Below are 14,312 nucleotides of genomic sequence, written 5' to 3'. Positions count from 1 at the left end.
GTTAACCCCTCCGGGGGCCAGGCCTCCCCATCTTTGTGCGGCCCTGACGGGGCCCCAGGCCCCATAGAGACCGGCAAAAAAGCTGGTGGGGGGCCGCGCGTGGAGGGCCCCCTGGAGGGCCCAGCGGACGGCAACCGGGCCTCCCAGAGGCCCCTGCCGCCGTCCGGAGCCCTCCTGGAGGGCCCGCATGGCAGAAGGCCCCCAGAAAAGGGCCCCCTGCCGGCCCTCGGAGCCCTCCTGGAGGGCCCCAGGGACGGCAAAGGGCCCCCAGAGCTTCCTGCCACCTCGGAACCCTCCTGGGGGGCCCAGGGGACGGCAAAGGGCCCCCCAGAGGCCCCACCGCCCTCGGAGCCCCCTGGAGGGCCCCAGGGATGGCAAAGGCCCCAAGGGGGCGCCCTGCTGCCTCGGAGCCCTCCTGGAGGGGCCCGGGGCGGCAGCAGGCCCCCAGGAGGCCTCCTGCTGCCCTCAGAGCGCTCCTGGTGGGCCCAGGACGGCAGCGGGCCCCCCAGAGGCCCCTCCCTGCACCCTCGGAGCCTCTGGAAGGGCCCAGGGATGGCAAAGGGCCCCCAGGAGGCCCCCTGCCGCCCGTCAGAGCGGCTCCTGGGGGCCCCAGGGGGGCAGCGGGCCCCCCGAGAGGCCTCCTGCTGGCAGGTGCGGCCTCGGAGCCCTTGGAGGGCCCCAGGGGTGGCAGCGGGCCCCCCGGGAGGCCCCTGTCTGCCCTCGGAGCCTCTGGAGGGCCCCCAGGACGGCAGCCGCGCCTCTAAAGGCTCGCCGCCGCTGCCGCCGGGGCGTGGCTGCCCATCGCGGCTTGTCGCCGCGCTTGGGCACCGCCATTTTGGGCGGCAAAAATGGCGGCGAAGTGTCTGCACGACCACCCCGAGACGAGGTCGCACGAGATTTCGCTCCATTTTGGGTGAAAAAATGGCGCCGCCCATAGCCCCAGAGGCGCATGGGTGCCGCCATTTTTTTGGCCAAAATGGCGGCGCCCAGAGCGGCGAAGAGCATTATGGCAGCTGCGGCGCCAGCGGGCAAAAGCACCCGGGGGCCAGGCGGAGGCCGCGTGGGCCGCTCCGTGGGGCCCGCGGCCAGGGAGGTTGCCAACCTGAACAGACTCTGCTCTGCCTTCTCCAGTAGGGCTTCCAAGGGTGGAGAAAAGACATGTGGGAAGGGGGGCACACAGGGCCCAACAGGAGGAGGGGCAGCCCATCTCCTGTATAGTAACCAGTGAACTAAAACTAAAACAGTAAACAGCTACCAACTTTCACAAAATACCCCACTGACTCGTTCCCTCCCTCCTCAAGTTTTCTGTCTATGTATTTGTTCCCCCCTTTATGAATTTCCACTTTGCCACTGCCCTCATGTCGTCCTGTTCCTCCTACTAGCCTAACCGTTGTCTTTTTTCTTGGTCCAGTCTCTGAGGCAAATGTGTTTCCCTTCTGGTTTGTTGGGTTTGCCTACCCCGGTCAAAGCTCCGCCCCGGCACACGGCCCCGCCCCGGAGGGTGGAAGCTCCACCCCCGGCATGCGGCCCCGCCCCGGAGGGTGGAAGCTCCACCCCCTGCACGTGGCCCCACCCCGGAAAGTTGAAGCTCCACCCCCGGCTTCGGCCCCTCCAGTCGCCTGAGGGACACCAACCCGGCCCCCGGCTCAAAAAGGTTGCCTACCCCTGGTCTGTATGGTCATCTGAAGAGGACCTGTCACATAATGGCAAATTAGTTCCTGACAGCCAAACCTCTGTGAGATCTGATTCTTACAGAGAGCATCTGCATATTTCTCTTGCTTGGAAAAGATATGTTATGTTTTATGCCTTAAACTTTTTAAAATTGGTACTGGGTTAAAATTGCTAACTTTGTGGCTACTTCAGTTGGCTCTCATCCTTTAAATTAGTCTCAATTTACCACACAAATCCAAAAACGCAACCCAGACCTAAATCAAGAGCCACCTGTATCTTTATTATATTCTCAAAGCAAATCAACATCATTTCGTAACTCTGTAATAAATTATTTCAGGAGGCCATTTATCCAAGTATCCTTTAAAGTCTTCCATTGTGGATGGTTGTTATCTTATTTTAAACAGCTTTAGATTTCAAACATGCATAACCAGGTTGACCAGTACTTACACTGACCCATGGATAAGTTGACTCAGGTTTTTTGGGTCAATTTTTGACCTAAATTTCTAGACTTATACATGAGTATATACAGTACTTCACATGAATAGTCACTGCAGTGCGTCACTTCTCAGGCCATAATCCCAAGGTTGTTGCCATGTTGGTACAGAGCCCACACAGCCAGAAGTGTTCTTTCATGAGGCCCCAATACTTCTGTTAGACTCCCAGCATTGTTATAAATTTCCAAACACACAGTTGCTGTTCATATATGCCAGTTATACCAGGTCTCTAGAATTTATAACCCAACAAGCCAAACAAGAGCTCATCCACATATTATGGTCAAGCTGAATATTAATAAGCCTTCCTTTTCTTTCCCATACAGCTTTTTTGTTTGTGGACTGCCAAGCAACTAGGAAGCAGGTTGCAATGCCATGCATTGAAAACATACTTGATGGCCTGTTTTTAGTCTGATAGGTCATAATCTGGACAGCCCTGATATATGTACATACACTTGTAAAATTATCATCATCCTTAAAAACATTAACATTCTCCTTAAAAATAGCCAATTTGAGTCTGCCAGCTCAGACCAAACATGCACCTAACACAGATGTGTATTAGAACACCAGTTCTGCCTCCCTCTTTAACCCTTGACTATGGCATTCAGATTCACATCTTCCTGTTTCTGAACTTGGAGGTTCTATTCACTTATTATAGCCAAGAGGTACTGATATAGCTACCATCTATGTATCCCCCCCACACACACACCTCTTAAAGCCATCTCAGCCCTTGCTCACACATACAACAAAACAAGGTGAAAAAGGCAGAGTAGGCCTTAGGATACAGGATGTAAATCACTTCTCCCCCCCCCCCCCGAATCTTCTAATTCTGAAGTGATACAGTCCACTTTGCCAGCTGAAATTCTACCATATTATTCTGTTGAATATATATATGCCAATCACTATCTAAACCTTGTGGCAACAATATGCAATGGGATCTTGTAGCCCCTTTGAGATGAAATGTGTGAAAGAAGTTGTAACATAAACTTTCGTAGACTAGGAGCCTTATTACATTACAAAAGAAAGACAAGACACAGAAAGAAAGTGGCTTTCTTCTTGCCTCTCTGCATGTCGCTGTAGCACTTTCATTTTCCTTCCAGAGGGAGATAGTCGTAAAAGCATGCCTTTTGCCAAACTGATTTTTCCAGCAGAACAACATTTATGACTATCTCTCTCAGGAAGAGTCCAGAAGTGCAACAACAACATGCAGAAAGGCAAGGAGAAAGCCACTTCTCTCTCACTGCACTGTTTTTTTTATCATGTGATAAAGGCTCTAGGTGAAAGCCAGTGTGGTGTAGTGGTTTGAGCATAGGACTAGGTCTGGAGAACAGGGATTGACTCCCTGCTCAGCTGTGGAAACCCACTAGGATGAGTCACATCCTCTCAGCCCCAGAAAACCTTGTAATAGGTTCACTTTAGGATCTCCATATGATGGAAACGTCTTGAAGGCACACAAGAACAACAACAAAGGTTCTAGGTCTACATCCTCAGATACATGGAGTGAACTCGTGTTCAGGAAGGACCTTTATAATCAGACTGATTGAACAGCTATAGAAATGTAAAGCTTGGGGATATGGTAATGAGGTGACAAGTTCAGTTTTAATTATAGTTATTTACAGACCAAGACAGAAGGAAAGATGTTGCCTAAGGCCAGAACATATGAATGGTGGAGAGAGTTTTGGAATGTGGTTTGCAGGATGGGAACCAGAAAGGAGATGTGATAAGCTGGGAAGAGTATACTCATGAGGCTGGGGTTTTAACCAGTGTTACAATATATGTGTCTTTAAGCATGTGTTTAGCTCAATGGGCATCTAGTCTCACCCTCTTCTTCTGGTAGTAGGAAGCTGCAAAGGTTATAAGGGCAGTGATGGTAGAAAATACTCAATACACACTTAAGTACTGGATATGTTAATTTTTCTTTTCCTTTACTTTTGTTTTTCATTGTCTTTCACTCCACAGAAATTTTTTGGGGGAGTTTGTGATGCTTCTTGTGTTTGTATTAGTACTGTCCAAAATTCCAAGTTCTAAGGACTTTCTTCCCACTGAAACATAAAGATTCACAGGTTTGTGGTAGCAGTGCGAATTATGCCAGCATACATCTCTGCGCCTTCCCACTACACTCCCAACGTGGACACCAGCTTGGCCACTGAAAAGTATATTTTTCTCAGAAGGAATGTATCATCTCCACAGCAGAAAAATTCAATCATAAAACAGTTTTATATTTATAGCATTTATCTCAGTCTTCCACATGAAACTAGCCACTTACTCAATTCCTATCTTTTTTGGATGCTCGGCTGTCATGTAATTGGAGTAGAGGTTTTTTCTTTTCTTTTTTCCTGTGGTAGCCCTGAATAGCCACCCTTGGAATGGCTATTCCACTCATGTTCAATGAATGCAAGAAAACTTTCAGAAGTAAAAATATACCTATTCCAACCAGCCTTTGAGAGTTGATTCTTTTTCAAAAGGTATTTTTGCTCTCCCTTGTATCTGACTTCACTTTTTCAGTTTGTTTTTCAGGATTTTTTTGTCTATTTTAAATTTAAGTATTATAAATCAATTTGTATTCCATAAACCTCTTTAGCCCTCTTCAGAAATTCAAGAACAAGCAATTGAAGAGGTTCTGGAGAACACATCACACCTGATCAAAATTTGTCTCACTCTGAAAGGGTCTATGTGTGTAAACATCTGTGTACTCAGGATTCCTTCCAGGAGGAATTTTGATGGACTAAGGGCTAATTCAAACAATAGAATTATAGTGTATCCTATGGAATCCTGGAGTTTGTAGTTTGATGAGGCAAACTACTCTGGCTGAGAATCCAAATGCCTCTCCCTAAACTGCAGATCGCAGGATTCCACTGGATGTGCAGTAGTGGAATATGTTTTAGGACAATACTGCACTACACTGGAACCTTATCACATATGGGGGGGGGGTTGCAAGCTCAGATCCGCAGTCATTCCTGTTCTAGCAATGCAAAGCGTGATGTTTTTCCACACCAGATCCAGAGTCACTCCTCTATAGCAATTCGGATTGAGGTTAAAATGTCATGTTTTTCCACACCTGGTTGCCTTTCTGTTGTCCTTCCAAAGTGAGGGAGAAGAGAAGTCAGTTCGATTCCAAGCAAGTCACGTGATGCAGACTCAAGCAAAGGGGAGTGAGTGCACATTGTATTACCACACCAGAGCATACTGTGAGGGGTCAACAATTCGAATCGGCCCCCTTGTACATGCTCAGTGGGGCTCTGGACGCTGTCCTCCTTCCCTGACCCCTCCTTAGATGTCATCCTTCAGCGGGGTCTAGGAGAAGGCAGGGGATGATGGGATAGCTCACTCGGAGTCCCTGGGGCCAGGATCAGGATGCAGGAGCAGCAGGGATGATGGGTTAGGTGGCAGAGGGGGCGAGATGGGGATGCAGGAGCAGTCAGGGGATGATGGGTTAGGTGAAGAGGGGGCGAGATGGGGATGCAGGAGCAGTCAGGGGATGATGGATTAGCTGGAGAGGGGGCGAGATGGGATGCAGGAGCAGTCAGGGGATGATGGGTAGGTGTCAGGGTGAAGGAGAGGAGCAGATGGGGGTCTAGGAGAAGGCAGGGATAATGGGATTGGTGGGAGGCTGAAGGAGTGGAACAGATCGGGGTCTAGGAGGACACAGGGGATGCAGGGGATGATGGGATCAGCTGGTTGGCAGAGAGGAGGAGATGGCATGAAGGAGGAGGAGGGGAATGATGGAGCAGGACGCAGGGGCCAAGGGGGGTGGCATTGGAGTGCTTTTCCACACCAGACCAAATCACAGTGCAACCGAAGGCAGCCAGGAAGCGAATTCTCTGAAGTCACTTTTTCCCCGGAGTATATCACACGGAACTTTTGGGTGGTTTTGTAGCTCAGTTCCAGCTCACTTCCGAAGTGATTGCACTTCCAACGATGCGGTTTCACCTCATAAAGGGACTGTTTTATCAGACACCATTGATTTCTATGGGAGCCCCTTGCGAATTGCTTCAGCAACATTTCTGAAGTCACCCCTCATTTTGGTTAAAACGGAAGCCTTTTTTCCCCTCTTTTCAATTAGACTCTTTGCCCACTGCAACCCTTTCTCTGCTGTCAGTACCAAAGGTCTAAAGTAGAAATCTTTCCCATCATCTGCTCCCTGATCCTTTTCACTGGGACTAAATCTGAGATTTTCTACACACAAAATATATGGTTTGAGCTACAGGTTTAATGTACACTCTAGTAATAATGCAGTTTGATGCTGCTTTAGCTGCCATGGCTCAATATGACAGAATTCTGGGATTTGTAGTTTTCTGAGATATTTAGCTGCCTCTGTCAGAGAGCTCTGGTGCCAAAACAAACTACAAAACCCAGGATTCCATAGCATTGAGCTATAGCAGTTAAAGTGGTGTCAAACTGCATTATTTCTGCAGTACAGTACAAGCCTCAGGCCCTCCCCCATTAGTATAAATATACCAACTTATCTGCAAATGATTCTGCTGTAACATCATTATTTATGAATCTACCCTGTAGTCCCTATGTTTATACACTTGGGAGCAGAGCCCAGAGGACTACTAATGAGATTCATTCTAAATAAATACACTTGGGATCAGGCAGAACACCACTGGAGCATTTTTCAAATTTGGCTTCCAAATTTGGCTTGCAGCTAGCTTCCTAGTTGTAAAACGCATCTTTTTACATTTTCAACTGAAGGAAAGAGGACATAGTTTTAAAACAGGCTTGCCTTAGAAACATATGTTTAAAAAAGAAAAGGAAAGAAAACAAGCTTGTTAGACTAACAAAGTCTGGGGGGGAGGGAAGGGGTTTGCATGTATAGTGTTGAAAGAAAGCAGTTTGGTACTACTTTAATTGCCAAGGCTCTATCCTGCAGAATACTGAGATTTGTCATTCTGTGAGAGCTGAATGGTAGAGTACTTTGAGCGTTGGACTACGACTCTGGAGACCAGAGTTTGATTCCCAGCTCAGCTACGTAAACCCAATGGGTGAGTCACATGCTCTCAGCCAAAGGCAATGGCAAACCTCTTCTGAACAAATCTTACCAAGAAATTCCCATGATAGGTTCACCTAGGGCCATCCTAAGTCGAAAACAACTTGAAGGCACACAGCAACCTAAGAGGCACCTGCATCCTTGGGCAGGGAAAGCTGAAGACCTTATCAAACTATAAATCCCAGGATTCCATTGGATGGAGCTACAGCCCTTACAGTGGTGTCAAACTGCATTATTTCAACACTGTGCAGATGCACCCTGGAATTCAAATCAACCGCCCAAAGACTGTCCTGGGAAATATGAGAACAAAACACAACCACAAACCCCATCCCCCCCCCCCCCAAAAGCCATCCATACCTTCTTCGTTCAAGATCCAAGGCAGGGATGCGAGGTCTGATTCATAGCCGCAAGTGCTGCCTTCAAAGGCACAAGAGCCGGCTGGGAGTTCAAGAGTTTGGGTGAACTGCAAAACTAGAGGAGACAAAGGGAGCTCAGTTCATGGTTAGCAGAGAACATAGAAAGCTGGGCATGGAGCAAGCAAGGGCTGTGTCAGCAATGTGCTCTTTAGGAAAAGCAGGCACTCAGTCCTTGGGCAGGGTGAACAGATGTCATAACTGCAAAAGGAGGACAAGTCACTGCAAAATGTAGGGCGTTCAAGAAAAATGGAGGACATGACACAGTAGCACCTCGAAACACTCATATCGATGTAAACTCATGCTTCTTAGTCATGCTCCAAATGGAGGACACTTTGGACTTCCTCCTGGACAGAAGGTTGAAATTGAGGACATGTCCTGGGAAAGGAGGACGTCTGGTCACCCTGTCTTTGGGTTGCCCTCAGAAGAACAGGCAGCCCCAATGACAGCAGTGGGACCTGCACTTCACCTCCCCATGTTTTGCTATTATTATTATTATTATTATTATTATTATTATTATTATTATTATTATTATTATTATTATTATTTCATTCCACTCTCACAAACAAAGGGCAACCAAGTGTCACCACATGCATCTGAGGAAGAGGCTCAAATATTCATGCTACCAACTTCTCTCTTTCAGTTAGTCTCAAAGGTGCTGCAAGATGCCTTTGCAAACAGCAAGAACCCCTCTCCGCCCTTAACGACTGTCCTTAAGGCCCCCTTAGGCTACATCTGCACTGCAGGAATAATCCGGGGTGACACCGCTATAACTGCCACGGCTCCACGCTCTGCAGTTCTGGGAATGGTAACTTTTTTGTTTGTGGCTCCGCTGCCATTCCCAGAAGGCCATAGCACAGGGTGACCAGGTGTGTCCTCCTTTTCCAGGACGTGTCCTCCATTTCAGCTAGAAGGAACTCCAACATGTCCTCCATTTGGAGCAGGAGCATGGGTTCGTAGTTCTGGGAGTGTTTTTTGCTTTTTATTTTGTAGTGTCCTACATCTTACAGTGCTTTGTCCTCCTTTGCAGCTAAGACATCTGGTCACCCTGCCAAGGCAGTTCAAAGTGGTGTCAAAGCGGATTGTTTTCTGCAGTGCGGATGCAGAGCATTGGAAAGAAAGAAAGAAAGAAAGAAAGAAAGAAATCTAAAGCGGGAGAAGCCTGCAACTGCCTCTCCCATCATCCCCCTTTGCTTGCTTGCTTGCTTACCTTGCCAGGTGAGGAGACAGAGGAGGATCATCGTTGCAGTGGGGCAGAAGAAGCCACTGCTGAGGGGAAGAAGCAAAGTGTGGGGCGGAGGAGAAGGGCTGCAGCAGCCACTGAGGAGGAAAGGCTTGGCTGAATGGAAGGCTTGGAGCACCAAAGTGGAAGAAGCAGCAGCAGCAGCTGAAGGGGGAGAGGGAGGGCTGGCTCAGGAGGGCAGAGGGCCAGCCAGGCTTCATGGGGAGGGGAAAAGGGAAGGAAGGAAGAAGGGAAGAAGGAGGGCTGCCTCCCCACACCAGCTGCCCTTATTTCCCTCTCTCTTCCCGCCTTTTCCCCGGGGGACTGGCAAGCCAGAGTCCCCCATCCCAGGTTGGTCCCTGTCACAACTGGTGAGAGAAGGTGTACCCACTGGGTGACCCTGGGCAAGTCACACTCTCTCAGTCTCATAACATCCAGGGGCAGCCATCTGGGCCATATAGCAAATCCAGTAACCTCAAACATCCACCAAAGAGTGATGGGTCTATGGGGCCAACCAAAATGCAAAATATACAGGCATGTAGAATTCAAAGGACTAGCCATGTTAGTCTGTAGAATCCGTATGTAGAGACACCTTGCAGCACCTCTGAGACTAACTAAAAGAAAGAAGTTGGGAGCAGCAGCTTTCCTAGACTTAGATCTACTTCCTCAGATGCATTCGGATAGATAGATAGATAGATAGATAGATGCAATTCAAAAATATAGCCATGTCAGTCTGTAGAATCAGTATGTAGAGAGATGTTGTAGCACCTTTGTGACTGACTGAAAGAAATAAGTTGGGAGCATGAGTTTTCCTAAACAAGTCTACTTCCTCAGATTCATTTGATCATATATATATATATATATATATACACACACACACACAATAAAGATACAATTCAAAGATATAGCTGTGTCAGTCTGTAGAATCTGTAGGTAGAGAGATCTTGTGGTATCTTCGAGACTGACTGAAAGAAAGAAGTTGGCAGCATGAGTTTTCCTAGTCGTCAGTCTACTTCCTCAGATGCATTTGGTAGATGCATTTGATTAAGTAGACTTAAGTCTTCTTCCTCAAATGCTTCTGTGGAAGTAGCCTTAAGTCTTGGAAAGCTCATGCTGCCAACTTCTTTCTTTCCATCAGTCTCAAAGATGCTACGAGATCTTTCTATATACATACTTGCAGACTTTCAAAGCTCCACTAGCTTCTTCATCAGGCAAGGTGTTAAAAATTGTACAGGAGGAAAAAAATTGACGATGTTAGTCATAGGCCTGCATTTTGAGGTTATTGTTCTCAGGTGGTACAGAGAGGTATCTCTTGTAGACTGGCACCTCCTGCTTCTTCTGGCCATGTGGGGATTCTCAGAAATTTAACATCGATATGCAACACAAAGAAGATACTATCTCCTTTGCAGTCCAGTGTATGTCTCCATCCTTTGTGAGGCCACAGGCCCCTTTCTTAGGCAGAGGACACTGAATTTTTCAGGTCTTCATGCTTTTGCATAAGGAAAGTTTAGATGGTGCTGAAGATGGCAAGGGCAATGGCAAACCCCCTCTGAAAAAACCTGCCAAGAAAACCCCCATGACAGGTTTGCCTTAATATGGTTGCCGACAACAACAGCAACACATCCTGTTTTCTTTCCCTCTTCCCACCTTCTCTGGGGTGGGGGGTAAGTAGGTTCCCCTCACAGCTTCGTCCCCATCACAGTTGCTCACAATGAAGTGTACAGCCAGTGTAGAGTAGTGTAGTAGTTTGAATCCTCTGCTCAGCCATGGAAACCCACTGGGTGACCTTGGGCAAGTCACACTCTTTCAGCCTCAGAGGATGGCAAGGGCAAACCCCCTCTGAAGGGGTGTGTGACCAGATGTGCTAACCACAAAGGAGAAGAAGGCACTGCCAAATGGAGGGAAATGTAGGACATGACCAATTAAAAAGCTAAAAACATTCCTACAAATGTAAATTCATGCTTCTTAGTCCTTGCTCAAAGTGGAGGACATTATGAAATTCCTCCGGGGTATAAGGTTGAAATGGAGGACATGTCCTGGAAAAGGAGGATGCCTGGCCTGGTCACCTTGCTCTGCAGAAACTTGCCAAGAATATCCTGTGATAGGGTCACAGTAGTGTCACCATAAGTCAGAAGGGACTTGAAGGCACACAACAAAGGTTTGAGCATTGAACTGTGACTATGGAAAGCAGGGTTCAAATCCCTGCTTGGCCATGAAACTCCACTGGGCGACCTTGGACAAGTCACACTCTCTCAACCGCAATGGCAATAGCAAATTCCCTCTGAAGAAACATGCCAAGAAAACCCTGTGATAGATTTGCCTTGGGATCACCATAAGTCAGCAAGGATTTGAAGGAAAAACACCACCACAGCACACACATTGCCCACCAGGAGGGTTGCCGGGGCCCTCTGAATGGGTTGGGTGCCCCACCTTCACTTCTTCAGCACATTCAATAAATTGAGAAATTGTAGATATCCTTAGCTATCACATTTTTATTCTCCCTCCACCATTAGGTGCCTTCATTGCTGGGGGGCCTGCACACACTTGAGCCTCAAAACATTGGCTACTCTTATGGAAAAGGGCAAAGGGTGTCCTTCCTGCACACCTAAGTCAAGGCATTCAACAGCCAAAGTCCGACAAAGTATCTTGGTACACAAGGTAAAAAGTTCTCCCCACATATCTCTCCTCCTTACTGCCAATAAATAGGTTGAAAAATTCCCCACAATAAGAAAACTAACCATGTGCTGCCCTCTTCTGACACCCCAAATTGGCCTGAGGAAGTTGTGTTTTGCCACTCAGGGGCAGGCCCACGCTGCCCACCTGGATTTCCCCAGTTCTGACTGAGTGTGGCGCAGATGGCGAGCTGAAGAAGTCTGCATTACATTATTCTTTTATAGAGAAATGGCTTCCATTCCTAGAATATGTTAATAAAAATTCCCAAATGACAACTCCACCAGCCCATCATCACAACTTTGGAACCAGCTCTTAAGGGAGACTTCAACACGGTTTTGATTCTCAGCAATGTCCATCATAGTTGTTTTCATCTTTATAACCCTACCCATTAGCATCCATCTTCATCGTTTACTTTTATTTTAATGTGTTCATTTTTTACTATGTTTTATTAACATGTGGAATAAATAATATTTTTTAAAAAGATGGAGAGCTGGAATGTGATTTTCCCTTCTCCACTGAAAATGTCATTTCCATATCATTTCAGTGGTTTGCACAGATACTCAATGAGCCTTATCACACAGAGGTTTTTGCAGCTTTTTGCAGCTCAGTTCCGGGGTGACTGTGGGTCCAACGATGCAAATTCACGTTATAACATGAATGTTTTATCAGACGCGATTTGTTTCTATGGGTGCTCCTTCTGTGGCGCTTCCACAGTGAATGCAAAGTGACTTCTCATTTTGATGAATTCAGAAAAAAGTGAATTCACAGAATTCGCTTTCAAGCTCACTTCGATTTCACTCCAAATTGGTCTGGTGTGGAATGCAACTTCGCTTCTGCACCATCGCAAACCCCTCGGGTTGCAAATTTCCCATGATGCAGCGCTGCAATTTCCCCCCATTTGCTTTTGGTGGTCCTTTCACTTTCAGGGTAACTTTCAGGGCAACTCATTTTTTGGTATATATATGTGTGTGTATGTGTGTGAATGTGAATATACAGATATGTATATCTATCTATCTATATATGTGTGAAATGGAAGGGAAAATAAAAAACAGGGATGAAGAAGACACAGAAATATTCATGAGAGAAATATTCACACAATCACACAATTAGGCGAAACAGAGAACAAGAACTTGCGCTCCTTTTCACCCCAGAAACGTACAAGGTCACGATGCATTCAGACTGCCACTGAGAATGCGCAAGGGTACCAATTCGAATAGTTGAATTCCACCAGTTTGGTAATACAATTTGCACTCACTCTGCTTTGCTTGAATCCGCATCACGTGACTTGCCTTGGATACGATTCCCCTCGATTCGGAGGGGCAACAGAAGGGCAACCAGGTGTGATAAAACATTCACGTTATAGCGTGAATTTGCATAGCTGAACCAGGAGTCACCCTGGATCTGAGCTGCAAAAACCTCTGTGTGATAAACACCAATGTATTGGGCCTGTGACATTATTGATGCTCTCCACAAACAGATGGAATACAACAGAATTTGGTTTTTTCCTTCTACTTTTTAAAAAAGAAGCTACACTGTGCCACTGAAGACATGCACACCTAACACTTGAACCTGACATTATTTAATTTTATTCCTTTTAGACCTTCTTCTTCTTCTTCAGTGCAGGAACATCCATGTCTTCCCTCCTTTTTTTGTTCTCTAAAGCAACAAACAGGACTATAGGTATGTAGCACACTGCACTGAGTCTACTCCTATCTATAAGAGAGGGGAACATTATAGCATGTGACTGGGGCTAGATTAAAACCAAGGCATGCACATGACTAAACACACATTATCACATGAGCACCAGTCTTGTTGCAATCACATAAACAAAAATATACATATAGCTTTGGGAACTCCCAGTATCACACATCTCTTCAATAGTGCAACCAGGGCTGTTTCAGCAAGCAACAGTCCCTTGTCCATCTTCTTGTCTTCCCTCAACCCTACCTCCCTACCCTATTGCCCAGCCCAGCATGCCTTTCAAGTTTTGTTTTGTAAGTTGTATCACAATTTAGCAATTATGGCAATGTGTTTTAGTAAAAAAGAGAAAAAAGAAAAGGAAAGAAGACAGGGGAAGAAAAAGGCTTGTTTGGGGATAGTGAGAGGGAGAGAAGAGAAGGCTGAAACCATGTTACTGCCAAGTCTTGGGACTGCAGCTGGAGAAATTTATCACACCAGAGGACTAATGCCACAGCAGCATGACTGGGAGCTTATCGACAGGTGTTGCCCATCAATGGCAAGGGACATCCTAACCATGCCTTGGAGGCACTGCAGCAATGGTTTGAAGGGGTATCAACCAAAGGTGCTGTTATCCATCTTTTAATCTGATTTAATCTGATTTTAAAAGCTCATGTAATAAAGTCCTAAGGAAGATTTTGAAAAAGTGAGTATTTTGGAAGAACTCTACAGCATGTCACAGTAAGAAGCAGCCTTCCTCAATATGGTGCACTCTCCAGATGTTTGGGACAGTTTTTATCCTTCCCAACTATCAAATGATCAGGGCTGACAGATACGGTAATCCAAGGCATCTGGAGGACATCAGATTACTGAAGACTAGTATAAATCCTTGAGCACAAAAACATGCTTGGAAAAGACAGGCAGCATAAAGACAATTTTGTAGATTGCACCTTGTCCTTAAAACTAAAAGGGTTGACAGGATGCAATAAAACAGGGAGAGCCTGAAGACAATAAACATTTAATTGTAGGCAAATATTACAGGATGATCTTAGCCACAGGGAATGGCTTTGCTAGATAATACCACTCCATGCTGGATTGGTGTGTTGGAGTACAGATTGAAGTCTGCTTTCAGTAGATTGCGGGATGCAAAGCCTCAGCAATGCTCAAGGACTCTA

General features: G+C 46.5%; 1 protein-coding gene across 2 annotated transcripts in view; it reads right to left on the bottom strand.

Moving 5' to 3' along the window:
• Positions 1-8,909, bottom strand: part of MAMDC2 (MAM domain containing 2) — a 75,078-nt gene extending 66,169 nt beyond the window's left edge. For both annotated transcript variants that reach the window (XM_042451613.1, XM_042451614.1), the window contains exons 1-2: positions 8,776-8,909; positions 7,510-7,623 (exon numbers count right to left, since the gene is read on the bottom strand). In XM_042451613.1, the coding sequence (XP_042307547.1) occupies positions 7,510-7,623; positions 8,776-8,806 (145 nt within the window). In that variant the 5' untranslated portion in view covers positions 8,807-8,909. The remainder of the gene's footprint in view (positions 1-7,509; positions 7,624-8,775) is intronic.
• Between the last annotated feature and the right edge of the window lie 5,403 nt (positions 8,910-14,312).

The sequence above is a fragment of the Sceloporus undulatus genome, chromosome 2 (genome assembly GCF_019175285.1).
Source record: "Sceloporus undulatus isolate JIND9_A2432 ecotype Alabama chromosome 2, SceUnd_v1.1, whole genome shotgun sequence".
Lineage (NCBI taxonomy): Eukaryota > Metazoa > Chordata > Lepidosauria > Squamata > Phrynosomatidae > Sceloporus > Sceloporus undulatus.
This window is presented reverse-complemented; position numbering and strand designations above follow the sequence as displayed.